This window comes from Eulemur rufifrons, chromosome 29, assembly GCF_041146395.1.
Source record: "Eulemur rufifrons isolate Redbay chromosome 29, OSU_ERuf_1, whole genome shotgun sequence".
NCBI lineage: Eukaryota > Metazoa > Chordata > Mammalia > Primates > Lemuridae > Eulemur > Eulemur rufifrons.
Genome location: NC_091011.1, coordinates 70,939,458 through 70,959,077, shown reverse-complemented (window position 1 = coordinate 70,959,077; position 19,620 = coordinate 70,939,458). Strand labels below are relative to the sequence as shown.

The 19,620-nt window shown below is 35.5% G+C and overlaps 1 protein-coding gene across 11 annotated transcripts in view; it reads right to left on the bottom strand.

The window, feature by feature from the left end:
* Window positions 1-19,620, bottom strand: part of ST7 (suppression of tumorigenicity 7) — a 235,273-nt gene that overhangs the window by 81,817 nt on the left and 133,836 nt on the right. For all 11 annotated transcript variants that reach the window (XR_011231791.1, XM_069462489.1, XM_069462490.1 and 8 more), the window contains 4 exons: window positions 17,807-17,966; window positions 3,261-3,315; window positions 2,497-2,612; window positions 1,110-1,185 (listed from right to left, as the gene is read on the bottom strand). Coding sequence is in view for 10 of the 11 variants with exons in the window: in XM_069462489.1 (XP_069318590.1) it covers window positions 1,110-1,185; window positions 2,497-2,612; window positions 3,261-3,315; window positions 17,807-17,966 (407 nt within the window). In the remaining variant the exon portion in view is untranslated. The remainder of the gene's footprint in view (window positions 1-1,109; window positions 1,186-2,496; window positions 2,613-3,260; window positions 3,316-17,806; window positions 17,967-19,620) is intronic.

The window sequence follows — 19,620 nt, the reverse complement described above, 5'->3', positions numbered from 1 at the left end:
TAAATCAGATTGTGCTAGCTTAATTTAATAGATTTGCTATAAATTAAAGATCCATAGCTACAACTGGCATTATTAAGATTAAAATGGAGAAGTACAGGCTGAATCACAGTGTAACTGGGTGGCTTAGCAGTTGGGGGAACAATACCACAGGATGGTAATTCATGAAGACATGAACCTGGAGGATAGTTTCTATATGTCACACCACAGGTTCTATTCCTGGCCCTGATATTTTTTTCAGAAACATGGATGACACACAGAAGGCAGGCATATCAAATTTGTAGATGACAAGAAACTGGAAAATAAATATGTTGCATGACAGAATCAGAAACCATATAGATCAACTGGTTATAATGGCAGGATTTCCAACTCTCAAGCAAATCTTTTTTTCTTTTTTCTAAGATCTCCAAAGAAGATTCTGTAACCTTCTTCAGAAAAATCATAAAATAGTTTAACAATGACCACTTGGCAAGGATAGTGTCGAGGTGATTCAAGCACCAGATGGGTGGTTGAGCTAAATGACCTTTAAGGTCTCTGCCAACCCTGAGTTTTTATGACTCCAACTCTAAGAATCTTTCTCATTTTCTGAGATCTCCAGAAGAGATTTCCCAGTCTTCCTTGGTAACCCATAAAATGTTTAACAACATTAAGGACAACATTTCCTCTTATCTTTGTCTTGATCTTGAAATATTTTTTTAAATGATATTTTGTCATCTTATGTTTTTATTATGTTTTCCCCACTAGCATAAGTTCTACCTAGAAAGTGTTATAATACCAATGAGCATTCTACATCTGGAAAAATTTCCCTGTCAAAATGTTTTAGATATGTAAAGAATTATATTTATTTTATATCCTCATAATATTCTAGGGATAGCCCTTCAAGGATTTAATTTAGGGTCATAGCAAAGTCACTGAATTGTTTTCTAAAATGACTAAAACCACCTTCATGTGGCTGTCCTTCACAAAGAAAAATTTTATAAAGTAATAACCACCCCCCAATAATCCTCCAGTTCCAGTGTATGGTTTGATATAAGTGTCGTATCAATGGGAACTGAATATATTCAGCAAAGGATGAGATTTCATTTTTTACAGCAAGATTTACCCCCACTTACTCATTTATCTCCAAGGCTTCATGAGCTGCAGAAATCCTAGCTTGGGGGTTCCTCTCTCTCCAGGCTTTCTGCATTACTATTTAAAAAAAAGAAAAAGAAAGCAAGTTAATCAATACATACACAATTAGGAAGACTCGACATAGGACAATAGCTAAATTAAAAGCTTTCAACTTAAATTACAAGAGAATATTTCATTACTAAGAGGGTTGGTTCAAATCTCCAAAGTCACAAAAATAAGTTCTAATTTGCTATTCTATTGTTCTTCAATTGCTGATAGCAAACTTTTTCTGTGCTCACAGAATTACAGGCTAAGCAACTCAAGAAAAGGCACTCTAGCAGAGAGTCTATATGCCTTTTGTACATTAATGTCATTGGTGTTAGAGAACATACATTATTTTACACATTTTGAGATGGCATAGCTATAATACTAATCTCTTCATTCTACTTAGACACATATAATTTCTATCGATCATTTTCCTGAGCACTTGCTACAGGCTTTAGATATTAGAACATTTTGAAACCATTTGAAGAATTGTGAGTTGAGTCAGTAAAAATTCTTTAGGCTTTTGCTTATCATGTGTACCTGATCCCCAAATATACCTGCAAACCCAATTTTTATATATCAGTTTGTGAACATATTGTACAAAACTCAATGCTTGGGAATATCTATCTTATTATGATCTTCCACCACAGCAAACGGTACCTTTTAACAAAAAGAGTAAAAATCTTCTATTGAATTTGTTTTATAAATTTGTATTTTATATGTAAGTTTCTTAAAAGGATGTACATATTCCTTTCTCTAAAGATTTTTTCACCTATTTACTTTGACTAAGTTTAATAATACAAAAAAATCTCAGTAGGATTATTTGGAACTCAAGCAGTATAAAATGCATCCTAAACAATGTCTTCTCTAGGATAGAAAACACATATGGACTCCAATAGCCATGGCCATGAAGCCATTCAATGCTAATAGACCTATAAAAAGGCAGATAAGTCACCAAAATATATTAATTATTTGGATTCAGTGAATACCAATTTCTACTTAGAATATCATTAAGGAGATAAGACCTTTTGTTCTATCTGAAATAAGAATTTAATTAGCTTTGGGTAAGACATATTTCTTCAAGATATATGAATCCAACTTTGATATATTTTTTAAAATTATGTTTTAAATTATAATGAGGGAACTCATTTCTACATTGACACCTCATTATGATAAAGCTTTATTTAAGTATTAGAATTCTGGGTTCTCCTAGTCAGTCAGCAATGTAATATTTCATTCACTGGGGATTTTATAAAGCAGATATTCTAAAAGCAGAAACTTTGTTTCTTAAAACAAGCCAAAAAACCCTTCCATTCAGCAACTATCTGAAGGATTTTTCCATACTTGCATCTGCGGGACGAAGATGGTCCGAGTCACAAGTAAAGAATGTCTGGTGGTCCTGGGCAGAGAGATTCATGTCATAGTAAGTAAGAGGCTCTCGTCCTGTCACCCAAGTATACCTGTAAAGGGGAAATAAGATGGTGGGACACTTCCGAGAGAGAAAAAGCAAGACCTACAAAATAACAAGCTGCAAAGAAGTTGAAATATGAACCATTAACTAATACTAAAATAGCTTTGCTAATGAATACAAAAAATATTTTTTTAAAAAAGTCATCCTATTCTCTCTTCAGGAATTATATCAGCTTGAAAACAATAAATACTTTCCCCCATATTTTTGTCTCAAGATTTACTAGCCATTGCTAATGAAAACCTTCTCTAATTAGTGCTATGAATAGACATTTCCCAAAAGCTATGAAAATTCTAATTTTCCTAACTACTTTGCTAAATTAAATTCCAACATAACTTCTATGGCATCTTTTTAACCATGTCCAGGTAAGCTTCAACATGTTTTAATTATATAATATATACTGAAAAGAATAACTGTAATAGAGAAGTTCTAAAAACTATGCATTCTTGTACATTATCCCAATTCCAAAGCTAAAATATTTATAAAACAGAAAAACCAAAACATTTGAGGACAGTATCAAAAAATCGAAACACTAAACAGACTGTTACAATGACCCCTAAATGAACCAGCAAAAACATTTGCTGCTGTCTTTGCTCTCTGAACCAGACCCATTTGTCTCCCAAGTTGTCAAAGTGCTTACCGATTATACTCGGCACCCCTAAATAAATTTAGTGGATTTCGCCATACTTTGCATTCTGCAATAAAGAGAAATATGAAACTGTTACACACAAGTTCAGTGACACTACAAGCTAATTAATTCAGCAAAACACCCTTCCTGGCCATTTGATAAGATAATTTTCCTCTCTATCCTTTACATGGGAAGCAACGTGTAATGTGGAAAAACCTCTGGGTGGTTAATCAGAAAATGTGGCTCAGGCACCAGGACTTTGGAAAGTTTCGCCTAATCTCTCTGGGCCCGAGTTTCCTCACTTGCCAAATCAAGGTATGTGCCAAAATCAGCCAGTTCATAACTTCTATAGTTATTTCAAAAGGTCCAGGAGCCTTGATGAATTCTAAAATTATAGGTGAAAGTATGGGTAGAAGTAAAATGATTTTCTGTTACCCCAAAATATCTCACAATAATGTCATCCATGACAAGCTAAACTTAAGCTCTAGAGTATGATATGAAAAGAGCTATAGTCTCTTAATTCAGGTCTAGGCTAATACTGATTTTGTGATAATTCACCCAGTTTGCTTTTGCCTTATGGGAAAGGAGTGATGAGAAAATAGAGTTACCATTATTGTAGAAATGCTATGAAAATAAATTGTTTTAAAGCATTTTTAACATCACTTACTTACACAGACACTGTATAATCATCATACTAACATCATAATATTAGCATGTACTAATAGATTCTCTTCATTATACCAGGACCACAGAAATTTACAACCATAGGATTTTAACTTAGAAAAGTTAATCATTAGCTTTAAGACTGTGTTATAGTAAGCATATGACTAATAATCTACAATTCTTTTAAAACACCCTATGATTAAGACTTTCTACTGATTCAGAATACAAGATTTCTTTGGATGAATAAGGTTTTATTAGAAAATAAAATCAGTTAACAGTACTCAAAATATCTACATGTGTGTGACCAGCCAAAAAACACACCCAATGATATACACACAAAAAAGTGAGCAATTATTGCAGAAATTGGATATTAAAGGCCATGTGGTGATTCATTAGGATTCTTCCCTCAGCATTGCACATCCAACATCCATCCATCCATTGAGCTTTATTTGGCCACCCACGGGGGTAAACAAGTAAACCATCAATTTCAATGTGTGTGATAATTGAGAACACAAAGCATTGTGGGAACATGTATATAATCTCAAAAATATTCGTTAAAATAGTGAAGCGTATACAAATAACAGGAATACATGTTTTCATTTACAGAAGATGAATTTATCTTTAAATTAGCACAAGATCCAACTTAGAATTACTCAATGTTTATAAATAATGGCCCTAAATTTTCTGTCACTTAGCTTAACTTGTCATTTAGGAAATGATCTTTATTCACTTAGTTCAGCATCTTTGAATTTTGTTCTTGAGAAACTGAAATTTGACAGCTGTAACTTCTTATGGCACTAACTAGAAAATTGTGTTTCCCTTAATTACTTTTTCTCCAAACATAAAGCCCCTTGGAGCGGTCACTAACACACTGACTCCAGATCATGGCTTCGAATACACTGGTGAGCCAAACAACTGTGATCTCTACCCTGATAGCTGTTATAACTCTTAGGACCTCACCTCTGCCAATCCCTCCTCAGAGAATCTCTTTCAAGATTTCAAGTGCTCTTGTTAAAGCTTCGTGAATATTGCAAGATTTGTATTTAGCATACCATAAGCATGTACAAGGATGCTCATGGTAGAATTATTTACAATAAAACAAGGACATTTGGGAAGGTGCCTCTCCCCACTGAATTTCAGCTGAAATATTAATAAAAAGGTTATGGCAGGCCAGATGTGGTGGCTCATGCCTGTAATTCTAGCACTCTGGGAGACAAGGCAGGAGTATCACTTGAGGCCAGGAGTTTGAGACCAGCCTGAGCAAGAATGAGACTCTGCCTCTACCAAACATAGAAAAAATTAGCCGGGTGTGGTGGTACGTGCCTGTAGTCCCACCTACTTGGGAGGCTGAGGCAGGAGGATAGCTTGAGCCAACGAGTTTGAAGTTGCAGTGAGCTACCATGATACCACTGCATTCTAGCCAGGGAGACATAGCAAGACTCTGACTCAAAAAAAAAAAAAAAGGAAAAAAACGGTTATTGCAAATATTTTGTTTCCAATAAGTATGTTATTATACTGCCTAGAAGGATAAATGCTGTTCAAATATCAATTGACAAATTACAAAGAAAATTGCTTTCAATTAAAATGTCAACTTGGCTGAGCACAGTGGCTCATGCCTGTAATCCCAGTACTTTGGGAGGCCAAGGTGGGGGGATCATTTGAGGCCAGGAGTTTGAAATCAGCCTAGGCAACATAGTGAGACCCCACCTCTACAAAAACTTTAGAAAATTATCTGGGCATGGCAGCACATGCCTGTAGTCCCAGCTACTTGGGAGGCTGAAGGAAGCCGATCACTTGAGCCTAGAAGCTCGAGGTTACAGAAAACTGTGATTGTGCCACTGCACTCAGTCTGGGCAACAGAGTGAGACCTATCTCTCAAAAAAAAAAAAAAAAAAAAAAAGTCAACTTTATTCAACTCTATTGTAGATTAGATGCACTTGAAATTATTTCTCAACAAAAATAACTACAAAGAGAGACAGTGTGTATATCCAAAGTGTTCATTGGCCAGTATCTAAAAATGCTGTCTTTATTTAGGAAGTGTCACAATATAGCCAGCAGGGGGTGCAGCAAACATTATGAAATACTGTTTTTATGCCTTCTATTAGAGAATTGAACTTAAAAAAAAATACTTGTTAACACTGGTGTCGTGTATGTGTGCTATATTCAGTTTTTTAACTATCCTTGAAACTTAGAAATTAGGATCTGAGTAACTAACGGATGTAAAATGCTCTAAGTGAGAATAAAACATGTAATGAAGAAGTTTGTAAGAAATGTCTCATTAGTTATATCCTTTAAATTCAGGGTGCAGAACAGTACATATTTTCCTTTTAAGAAATAAGCAATCTAGACCAGGTGCAGTGGCTCACGTCTGTAATCCTAGCATTCTGGGAAGCCAAGGTGGGAGGACTGCTTGAGCTCAGGAGTTCAAGACCAGCCTGAGCAAGAACGAGAACTTGTCTCTGCTAAAAATAGAAAAATTAGATGGGCATGGTGGCACGCCCCCGTAGTCCAGCTACTCGGGAGGCTGAGGCAAGAGGATTGCCCAGGAGTTTGAGGTTGCAGTGAGCTACCATGATGCCACTGCACTCTACCCAGAGCAAGACTCTCTCAAAAATAAAAAAATAAAAAAGAGAGAGAGAAAGAAAAAGAAACAAGCAATCTAGAGGTCAAATACGAACACACATCAAAGTTTCACTTTAAATTAGTCACAAGCTGGACGAGGTGGCTCATGCCTGTAATCCTCAACTTGGGAGGATTGCTTGAGCCCAGGAGTTTGAGACCTGCCTGGGTAACATGATGAGACTCCATCTCTAAATTTTTTTTTAATTAGCCAGGCATGGTGGCACATGTCTATAGTCCCAGCTAATGGAGAAGCTGAGACAGGATTGCTTGAGCCCAGGAGTTGAAGGCTGCAGTGAGCTATGACCATAGTGTTGACCATGTTCCAGCCTGGGGAACAGAATGAGACCCCATCTCTAAATAAATAAATAAGGCTACAGTTATGTTAATTTCTTCTTTGCTGATCTGTTCCATAATCTTATCTTTATTACAAAACCAAAACCAAAAATACTCTCTTAGTCTAGAAGCACTCTAGGGCAGGGGTCCCCAACCTATGATGAGTTGTATAATTATTTCATTATATATTACAATGTAATAATACTAGAAATAAAGTGCACAATAAATGTAATGTGCTTGAATCATCTCTAAACCATCCCCCTGCTTCCTGGTCCATGGAAAAATTGTCTTCCATGAAAACAGTCCCTGGTGCCAAAAAGGTTGGGGACCGCTGCTCTAGGGAACATACCCAATAAATATCAGGCTGCCTGATAGTTTAGTGATATGGAATAAGGATGTAAATGCCAAACATATTAGAATATGAAGATTTAAGTCAAGAAATTAAACTCAGTTCTAAGCAGGAATGCTTTCAGTTTTTCTCCATTCAGTATGATGTTGGCTGTGGGTTTGTCATGTATGGATTTTATCATTTTTGGGTAAGTCCCATCTATGCCTATTTTGTTAAATGTTCTTATCATAAAAAGGTGCTAAATTTTGTCAAATGCTTTTTCTGTATCTATTGAGAAGATCATATGGTCTTTATTTTTACTTCTATTTATGTGGTGAATTCCATTTATAGATCTGCATATATTGAACCATCCCTGCATCTCTAGGAAGAAGCCCACTTGGTCATGATGGATTATTTTTTTGATAAACACCTGAATTCGGTTTGCTAGGATTGTGTTGACAATTTTTTCATCTGTATTCATAAAGGATATTGGTCTACAGTTTTCTTTTGTTGTTGTTGTTGTTGTTGCATCCTTTCCTGGTTTTGGTATCAGGGTGATATTGGTTTCATAAAATGTGTTGGGGAGGATTACTTCCTTCTTGATGTTGTGGAATATTTTCTGCAGGATAAGCACCAGTTCTTCTTTGTAGGTCTGGTAAAATCCAGGTGTGAAACCATATGATCCAGGACTTTCCTTTCTAGGAAGGTTTTTTTTTTTATTGCTGCTTCAATTTTGGTACTTGATATTGGTCTGTTCAGGAATTCTATTTCTTCCTGATTGAGCCTACGGAGGCTGTGTGTTTCTAAGAATTTGTCCATTTCCTCCACGTTTTCAAGTTTATGTGCATAGAGGTTTTTATAGTATTCACAGAAGATATTTTGTATTTCCGTGGTATCAGTTGTAATTGCTCCTTTTTCATTCCCGATTGAGCTTATTAGAGTCCTTTCTATTCTGCTTCTCCTTATTGTAGCAAGAGGCATGTCAATTTTGTTTATTTTTTCAAAGAACCAACTTTTTGTTTTATTAATCTTCTGTATAGTTTTTTTATTATTGATTTCATTTAGTTCTGCTCTGATCTTTGTTATTTCTTTTCTTCTGCTGAGTTGGGGTTGGTTTGCTCATCCTTTCCCAGTTCTTTGAGATGATTTGTTAGATTGTTAATTTGTGATCTGTCTTTTGGATGTAGGCGTTTATGAATATAAATTTTCTTCTCAGGACTGCTTTAGCTGTGTCCCACAGATTTTGATAACTTGTGTCTCCTTTATTATCCAGTTCAAAGAATCTTTCAATTTCCATCTTAATTTCCTCTTTAACCCAATAATTGTTCAGCAAAAGGTTGTTTAGTTTCCATGACTTTGTATAGATATGAAAGTTTCTGTTGGAGTTCATTTCTAATTTTATTCCACTGTGGTCTGAGAAGACGCATGGTATAATTTCTACCTTTTTAAACTTGTTGAGACGTGCTTAGTGGTGTAGGATATGATCAATTTTAGAGAATGTCCCATGTGCTGATGAGAAAAATGCACATTCAATGGTTTTTGGGTAGAATGTTCTGTGAATGTCAGTCATGCCCTAGAGTTCTGTTTAAGTCCATTGTTTCTGTGTTTATTTTCTGTTTGGAGGATCCGTCCTGTTCTGTCAGAGTGATGTTGAAGTCCCCAGCTATTACAGTGCTGCTGTTTATCATTATGTTTAGATCAAGTAGGATTTCCTTTATGAATCTGGGTGCACCTGAGTTAGGTGCATAAATAATTAGAATTGTTATGTCTTCTCATTGAATTGTACCCTTCACCATTATATAGTGACCATCTTTGTCTTTCATTACTTTTGTTGATTTGAAGACTAAGTTATCTGAAATCAAAACTGCTATGCCATCTTTCTTTGGCTTCCATTTGCATGGAATATTGTTTTCCATCCCTTCACCTTGAGTATGAATGTATCTTTGTGGGTTAGATGTATTTCCTGAAGACAGCAGATACTTGTCTTGTGTATATTTATCCATTCGTCCAGCCTGTGTCTCTTTAGTGGGCAGTTCAAGCCATTCACATTAATTGAAAAAATTGATAAGTGGGGCAGATTTCTGTTCATCCTGTTGAGTTGAACGTTGTTGCTTTGTTTTCTCTCTTGAGCCATTGTGGTATCCAGCCTTTGACCTTCAGCTTTTGAATGATTTTACACTGGTGAGTGTTTATTATGCTGATCCATGTGTAACACTGTTCTGAGTACTTCCTGGAGGGCAGGAGGATGTAAACAGTTGGAAAACCATACCATGTTCATGTGCTGGGAGAACTAACATTGTTAAAATGTCTATACTACCCAAAGTGATCTACAGATTCAATGCAATCCCTATTAAAATACCAACATCATTTTTCATAGATATAGAAAAAATAAGTCTACACTTCATATGGAAGCAGAGAAGACCCTGGATAGCAAAAAAAATCTTAAGCAAAAAGAACAAATTGGGAGGCAATAATTTATTAGACTTTACCTATACTACAAGGCTGTAGTGACTAAAACACCATAGTACTGGCCCAAGAACAGAGACACAGACGAATGGAACAGAACTGAGAACTCAGATATAAAACCATCCTCATATAGCCATCTAATCTTTGACAAAGCAGACAAAAACATACATTGAGGAAAATAATCCTTATTCAATAAACGGTGCTGGGAAAATTGGATAGCCACATGTAGAAGACTGAAACAGGATCCACACCTCTCACCTCTCACAAAAATCAACTCACAATGGATAACAGACTTAAGCCTAAGGCATGAAACTATAAGAATTCTAGAAGAAAATGTTGGGAAAACTCTTATAGATATTGGCCTAAGGAAAGAATTTATGAGGAAGACCCCAAAGGCAATCACAGCAACAACAAAAATAAATAAGTGGGACCTGATCAAATTAAAAAGCTTCTGCACAGCCAAAGAAACTATCACAAGAGCAAACTGACAATCTACAGAATGGGAGAAAATATTCACATGCTACACATCTGATAAAGGGCTGATAACTGGAATCTATATAGAAATCAGGAAAATCAACAAGTAAAAAATCAAACAACCCCATTAAAAAGGGGGCAAAGGGCATCAACAGAAACTTTTCAAAAGAAGATAAACTAATGGTCAACAAACACATGAAAAAATGCTCAATATCTCTAATCATCTGGGAAATGCAAATCAAAACCACAATGAGATATCACTAAACTCCAGTGAGAATGGTCTTTATCAAAAAGTCCCAAAACAATAAATGTTGGCATGGATGCAGACAGATAGGAACACACATACACTGCTGGTGGGACTGCAAACTAGTACAACCTCTGTGGAAAGCAATATGGAGATAACTCAAAGAACTAAAAGTAGAACTACCATTACTACCATTTGATCCAGCAATCCCATTACTGGTCATCTACCCAAAGGAAAAAAAGACATTCTATAAAAAAGACATCTGCAGTACAATGTTTATAGCAGCACAATTCACAAGTGCAAAGATGCGGAAACAACCCAAGTGCCCATCAATACACGAGTGGATTAATAAAATGTGGTGTATATATCATACATATGCACATATATACAAATATATATATACACATACACACACCATGGAGTTTTATTCAACAACAAAAAACAATGGTCATCTAGTGCCTCTTATATTATCCTGGATAGAGCTGGAAGCCCATTCTACTTAGTGAAGTATCACAAGAATGGAAAAACAAGCACCACATGTACTCACCATTAAATTGGTATTAAGTGATCAACACTTATGTGCACATATAGCAGTAGCATTCATTGGGTGTTGTTGGGCAGGTGGGAGGGCGTAGGAGGGGATGGGTATATTCACATCTCATGGGTGCGGTGCACACCGTCTGGGGGATGGACATGCTTGAAGCTCTGACTTGGGTGGGGCAAAGGCAATATATGTAACCTAAACATTTGTACCCCTGTAATATGCGAAAGAAAAAAAAAGAAATTAAAAAAAAAAAAGAAATTAAATCCAGATATCCAGAGGGTAAGCATTTCTTATTTGTGCCTTTGAGGAATAAATTCCTTATTTCAAATCAGATTTAAAATTTTACCTCCAAAGGGAATTTTTCTCCATTAACATCAACAATTTTGGTGCCCTTGGGATGCACTATTTGACTGGGACTCCATCAAGGGCATGCTAACATCATTAATATTATAGTTTAGTTAAAAATATGGCTCTGATACAACAAACATGCTCTCTATAGTTCCACACGCAGCAGTACACAGTACAATCTCTACCCACAACTGCTGACAGAAATGTTCTGACCTCAGCACACATGCAAGAATGAAATTCAAGAAACAAGGAAGTAGCAAATAATGGAATAGCACTTGTTTAGTTCCCAAAGTCTCCAGAACAGATTCTCTCCTTTGTCACAATGGGATGACTACAAGTTTCTGTGTGGGAGACAAGGAACTTAAAAAATAATGCTTACTAGCATTAAGGACTTCTAAAAGTAAGCTCGAATCCTTTTTGTTCAGTCTTCCCTCTCACCAATCCCTACTTAAACCTTCCATTGCAATCACGCTTATTCCATGCCTTCTCACACTCACTTGCTCCTCTAGAATGCCCACCCCATCATTCATATGACTGTGTGGTTTACATGTTTAATGCATTAATTATGCATTAATCCTGAACTAGGCCCTAGGTTACAGAAAAAGATACAGCTCATGATTTAGAGAACTTATAGCCTTGGTAGAAAAGTGAAAGGGGTATGAACCACTACCTGGAATCCACTTGAAGCAACTCTACAGAAGGAATAAATATTCTGAGAGAACCACAGACTTTTCCCTTAGTCTGGAAGAAGGGCTAGTCAGTTGATGCAAAGTCTGGTGAATATAGTGGATGACAGAGAGTTTCCAATTCCAGCTGCTGTAGTTTGAGCAGTGTGTTTGTGCAACATATGGTTGAGCGTTGTCTTGCAAGAGAATTGGCTTGTCTCTATTGACCAATGTGAGCTGTTTAATCACAAGCATCCTCATCATTTCGTCCAATTGTTTGTAGCAGACATCTGCTGTAATCAATTGGCCAAGGTTCATGAAGCTATAGTGGATAATATTAGCGCTGGACCACCAAACAGACAGCATTTGCTTTTTGGATGAATATTTGGTTTTGGACTATGTTTTGATGCTTCATCTTTATCCAACTCTTGTGCCGAATGCTTGCCATGGCCAAGAAGAATCCATTTTTCGTCACACATAAAAATATGGTGGAAAAATGTTTCGCCTTTATGTTGTGACAGCAACAAAGGCAAGCTATGAGATGATTTCTCTTCTGATGCTTGTTTAATTCATATGGTACCCATCTATTCAGCTTCTTTACATTGCCCATTTGTTTCAAATGGTCCAATATTGTTGGAACAGTAATGTCAAACCTTGCTGCTAATTCATGGGTAGGTTAAGATGGATTCGTTTCTGCTACAGCTTTCAGCTCATCATTATCCACCTTGGTCTCAGGTCACCCACGTGGCTCATTTTCAAAATTAAAACCACCAGAATGGAACTTCTCAAATCATTACATACTGTGCGTGTATTATGCTTTAGCCACATCCTTCCCAAACACTTTATTGATATTTTGAGCTGTCTGTGCTGCATTGTTTCCACAACAGAATTCATATTAGAAAATAGCATGGATTTTTGACTTATCCACAGTTTCACAAAAATTACTCTAAAAAAAATCTGAAAGATAATCACAAGACAAAACACGCACTTGAAAGACTAAGGATATACCTTCACAATAAAAATAAAACAAGAAGTGTCAAAGTGAAATGTCAGTGATATCAACTGTCAAACTTAGTACTTAGGGAAAATCGGACATTTCATACTTAATAACCTAATATAGGGCATTCTATGGAGAAAATTCTTTGTTCTGATGTTACAAGAGTTTGAGATCTATGAAGGCCTTAGGATATATTTTTTTCACTCTGCCGGAGTTTCTTCATCTCTGCTGCTTTTCTTTCTTATCTTTATTCAATCAGTGCTTAAATTGCCTCTAGCGATATAATGAATTTTAATTTAGAATTTAGATTATATATTTATATAGAATTATTAGAATTATTTAGAATTTAGATTTATTTAGAATTTGGAATATATAGCTCTCTCTATATATATTTATGGAGATTAAATGAGATGATTTGTGACAGGAAGCCAAGTGACTATACCAGAGTTTGTTTAAAGATCCAGTTCTATGCAAGAGGCTATTAGTGTCTCAGAGAATTCAAACTTGATTTTGGCAAAGATACTTTTCATGTGATGGAGCATCCTGAACTTTTCCTATTATCTTGAAGAAAGTGAATGCTGCAAATCTTTGTCTTTGTGGCATCTTATTTGAGAACAAGGCAAATTATCAAACAGATATTCTCAGAAACCCACATTCAGGATGTTATTAGGCCCTGAGAATCCCTTCCCTTAAGAAAGGGAGCAGTTAGCCACTTTTTAAATCCATATTCATCATCAGCTCATAAACTAAGCTGAATTAAGAAATGGCAGTGAGAAACATGGTAATGTGGCAAAATATATCAGTAGGGTTTATCAGAAACTGTATATTTGGGAGAAAAATAGCAGTTTAGCTCCCCAAATAAAGCAAAACAAGTGGAATGCTCACAAATGTTAACTTCAGCCAAATAATTTGAAGTTTGGATAAACTAAGAACCTGTATAATTAACTACATTTCTCCATGGGCCCCTAGAAAAGATCACCACAAATTTTGAGCAAGTCCACTTTGCATAGAAACTTTGTCCAAAAGTTTAAAAACATGTGCACAAGTTGCTCTGTAACCATGACAATCTTTCTCATTCCTCATCCTACTACCCCCATCTCAAATCATTCTTAGGTAAGCCAGGATTTTTGGTTTTTATTCAAAACAAAATATTCTTTTAAAAAATATGTTTATTTATTTTTATTTCAAAAGATTTAGGGGTATAAGTGGTTTTTTTTTGTTACATGGATGAATTGTACAGTGGTGAAGTCAGGGTTTTAGTGTACCCACCACCAGAATAGTGTATATTGTACCCAACAGGTAATTTTTGATCCCTAAGCTCTCCTTCCACCCTACCCTATTCTAGTCTCCAAGCCCATTATACCACTCTGTGTGACCATGTATACCCATCATTTAGCTCCCACTTATAAGTGAGTACAGGTGATATTTGTTTTTCTACTCCTGAGATACTTCACTTAGGATAATGGCTTCTGGTTTCATCCAAGTCACTGCAAAAGACACTATTTCATTCTTTCTTATGGCTAATATTCCATGGTATATACATACCACAATTTCTTTATCCACTCATCAATTAATGGACACTTAACTTTGATCCCCTATCTTTGCAATTATGACTTGTGCAGCAATAAACATATCAGTGCCTGTGTCTTCTTGGTATAATGACTTCTTTTCCTTTGCATAGATACCCAGTAGTGGGATTGCTGGATTGAATGGTAGGTCTACTTTTAGTTCTTTGAGGAATCACCATACTGTTTTCCATAGTGGTTGTGCTAGTTTCATTCCCATCCACAGTGCATAAGTGTTCTCTTTTTACTACATCCATGCCAACATCTATTGTTTTTTGACTTTTTAATAATGGCCATTCTGGCATGGGTAGGGTGGTATCTCACTGTGATTTTAATTTGCACTTCTCTGATGACTAGTGATATTGAGCATTTTTTTCATATGTTTTTTGGCCATTTATATATATTTCCTTTGAAAAATAACTGTTCATGTCTTTTGCAAACTTTTTAATGGAGTTATTTTCTTTTCTGTTCATTTTAGTTCCTTGTAGATTCTGGATATTAATCCTTTGTGAATATTTTCTACAGAATTTTGTAGGTTGTGTATTTACTCTGTTCTTTAAGGGAAGAGCTACACTGAGTTTTCATATGGACCAATGTTTATAACCAATATTTTTAATTTATTTTTAGCTTTTTTCAGTGATTTTCTCAAGTAATCAATGCCATTAAACTGCCTTTGCCAATGTCCATGGGACTTTGTTGGCCACGTTATATTACATGGAAGATTCAGCAAAGGGGTGTCTTATGACGCTCCAAGAAAATCTGTACCTTCACCTTTCTGTTATTAAGGCAACAATCATTTTATTATTATGAAAACAATAGAGATTTTTACACAAATCTCTCTGTTTTAAGGAAATACATTAATTACCCTCAGCTTTGGACCTACTTTTTCCTTTACACTTAGCTGACACCAGACTACGAAATAGAAAGTGATTAAGGGTAGAAATAAATGCAGGCAATGCACTTTTATAGAATTTTTCTTATTCAAAAATAAAAATCAACACAAGAAGAAAGAAAATGGTCTTGGTCCCACGATATCTGGTACTTCCATACTAGCATGGCATGTTTGTTGAACTGAGTTAGCCAAATACTAGAAGCTCAATGTCAAAGAGAAGTGGGCAGATTGAGGCCTAAATATACTTAGACAAGGTAATTTCCATTTTTCTAAAGGTAATTATTTAAACATTGTTATGAGATCAGATCATAAATGCTATATCTATTATATACGAAATGAATGGAAATATGGAATGCATAGTAAGCATTCAGTAAATACTAGTGGAATTGAATTAATAATATTCAAAAGCTCAGTGTTAGCCAGGTAAAAACTTATTATAGATACAATTGAGAATTTCCATGGTTATTATTATTGAATATATTTTTTAAAAGGGCATGGTTTCTCCCTTACAAAGCTGCTATTACAGCACTTAGAATAGTAACGACATTCATATAATGAATAAGGCTTAATCAAGGCATCCACTAAGAAAGCCAGCAAAATAATAGTGACAATAAAAAGAGTATGAACTTTCCATCGCATTAAGGAATGATGTCAAGAGATTTAAATCAGGAAGAGAAAGAGGGCAAACTTTAATGAAAATATAAATGTATTCAGTATAAAGAATGGCTTCAAATGAGGATGCTTTCTGTTGTCAATCTGTCAATTTTCTACAATGTTCTATGTCATTCAAAGACTATAGTCAAGACAAGAGCACTTTTAATCTGTAGGGTATTCATAGCAGATGCAAAGTAGTGGCAATTATCCACAACTGCTCATGCTTGATGACTGCATGATCAAGATTCCTCATTAGAATAATAAGCTGCATTTATTAGAGTAGCTGGTTCAAGCAATGTTTTGCTTTGCTCGTGTCTCTTTCTATTTCACAAAGGGATGAGTTTACAGAGTCCCAGATAATTTTGTTACCTGGGTGGTGCCATCTCTCATGCGTGTACCCTTTAGGTTAAATAAATGTGTACCAACAGGTGCCCACTAGCACTCATGGCTGGATGGCAAATGGTCTATTAAAAGAGCACTGACTCAACCATCAGGAACAAAATACATGTACAATGTTCCTTGAGGCTTATAATCTAGCTAGACACTTATGAAATGTGGATTGAGTTATTCTAGAGAGGAAGAAAAAATATCTAACCTAGCTCTTTTAATTTCTTCCTCTTTATCCTTTAAGTCTCAGAACTGGTGCCCTCTCCTTCAAGAAGAAAACCCCTCCTCCAAATTTGGGTCAGGATCCCCTCCTTTGTTTCCCATTGCATTATATGTTTTCCTCATACAATCAGAGCACTTATTGCTCTGTGTCCTGCAGTAGAGTTCCATGGGGAAAAGAACCTGGACTTCTTTTTAATCATAATAATTCAGAAGAACCTGTATAAGACAAGGTTCATAACAGGTACCTAGGAAATATTTACTGAGTTGATAAAGAGATTGAGCTAAGAAATTATATTCTTCCCTCTTGTTTTGTAAGAGAAGAAAGTACAATCCTTGCATGCAGTCATGTGTTCATTCACTGAATTTCAAAGAAATAGTAGACACTGTGCAAGATGCTAGAGATACTGCAATAAAGCAGTACCTTAAAAATTCAATGCAATTTAATACACGTTGCCAAGGGTAAAAATATTACGGATCAGTGAGAGTGGAGACATAGTGTATAACCTATCAGAGAAGACTTCCCAGAAGGTGACATTTGGTTTGGGTAATGATGGATGAACAAGGGAAAAAGGAAGACAGACTTCTACTAGGCAGAGTGTCATGAGAAACATGGTATGCTTAAGAAATGAAAAGTAGCTTCATGTGGCCAGAAAACTGGACATTCAGGAAAGGGACTAGATTGTGACAGAAGCCAAAGTTGGCAAGATAGGTTAAAAGCAGCTTATGCTGTGCTGAGGAATCTGGGCTTTATTTTCAGTGGAATGGGAATCAATGAAGCATGATAAGCAGAGTGAAGTGATCAGATCTAGTTAGATACAAGATTCTGCAATTATCAAGGAAGAAAATGGATCCATTTACTAAGGTTTGAGAAACTACAGACAAGGAGGCTGGAGCCTCAGGTTGGACACATTGACCTAAATGATCAAACAGAAGAAGTAAAGCTAACAAGATAAATATTTCCTTTCCCTGGGATGGTTATACCCTACTTTGCTGATACAGCTTGTCAGCTCCCTGGGAAAATGAACTGCATTTTTCTCTGAAGCCTCGTTTTTAAATAACATTCTTACTGTCTTATATTCATAATAATTTAGTAAGAGTAACAATAATAATTTAGTACGAGTAAGCAAATAATATTGCAAACTGACTTTCCATACCTGAGACACTTTGCCTGTTGGAATCTGAGTCCCCATTACTGGAGTTAGAATTGTTGGAGGAGTTGTTGTCAACCCCTCCCAGAAGGGGGCGCAAGTGGCTTACTGAGACTTGTTCAATGAATGAAGTTCCGTATTTGCGAAAATACCACCATTCAAATATCTAGAACAGAAAAATAATAAGCGTGTTTATGGTCCTTGTTACCATTTATGACTTCTGTACACACGTCCATAAAGTATGTTATGTTTACTAATTCTAACCACCTTAAATACTTAATTAAACAATTTTTAATCCAAAAAAATTGTTTATTCTAAAAATAAAATAAAAACACCAATAACATTTAAAATTATCAATGTGGTTTTCTCTGCTTAATACTGGTTTCAAAAAATCTATTAACTATAATCACTAATAAACGAACATTGTTCCAAATTTATATAATATTCAAATAACAAAGCACCATAACTGAAAGCCAATTCCAGAAATATAGCTTTTGAAATATTCAAATTCTTGGCACTTTATATTCTGACTTGGTAAAATTTTTAAGAGCAAAATTCCTTTTTTTTTTTTTTTTTTTAAAGGAAGACCTCCTTAGAGAAATGCTGGTTTTACAGAACAAAAGAATGAGAGGTATCCCACTTCCTGTGTGGATGGCACCCACCCAACTGCTGAGACTCAGCATTACTCCACTTGCTGAAAAGTGCTTTATAAACACAAGCATCTGTTGTACACCATTAATGTTTCCTAGTTCACAAGCTTACTAATCATTATGTACTGTGAATTCCAAAAGAGAAAAGAAATAATTTTCATTACTAAAAGGAGGAACAACGATGTTCACATGACTAGATCAAAGTCAGGACTTCCTAAGTACCAGAAAAGCAAGTGACCTCCCCCAGCCCTTCTCACTTGGACCCCTCGGCTTCTACAGCGAACACTTCCCCACCACTCTTCAAAGTCCCACATCCATTCCTCTCCCCTCTCTGACTTAGAAATTTTTCCGTAAGCAGTCACAAACCATTTCACAGAAAAAATTTAAGAATCAACTACATCCTAGAATCTCATAGGATAGCTATATTTTTATAACATAGAATGTGCAATTAATATAGAATTAATTACTTTTATCCTTACTTATTTCATAAAAACAAGATTTCATTATCTACTCTGGAATGGACTTCGGGCTATTATTTAAAAACCGATATTTTCTCTCTTTTATTATATCAAAGATCTAAAAATATATAAAGAACATCTATGAGTGACCAGAGGAAGTGAAACCAAATGAAATGTTTCCAATCCTATAATAAGACACACCTGGAAGTTACTCCGTCTGGCTACAGGTTGAGTATCCCTTATTCTAAATGCTTAAGATCAAAAGTGCTTTGGATTTTGAATTTTTTTTTTCAGATTTTGGAATATTTGTATTATACTGGTTGAACATCCCTAATTCAAAAATCCAAAACACTCCAATGAACATTTCCTTTGAGTGTCATGTTGGGCACTCAAAACATTTCAGATTTTGGAGCATTTTGGATTTTAAATTTTTGGATTTGGGATGCTCAAGCAGTATATGAGCTTTTACATGTTAAAACATTCAAGTAATTTCTCTTGGCAGAGTGGGGAGAATATACAATGAAAGTTAAGAAGAAACAAGATTAATCTGTATCATTCAGAATACCAGAAATAAGAGACTTTGTTTGAAGAAGGAAGAAAGTTCAAGAATGGCAAATGTATAGACCATAGATCCAGAAGGGAGTCAGTTATTCGATCTATTTGAACATCAGTTTCTTCAAATGTAAAGTAGAAATACTTATGTCAAGGGCCC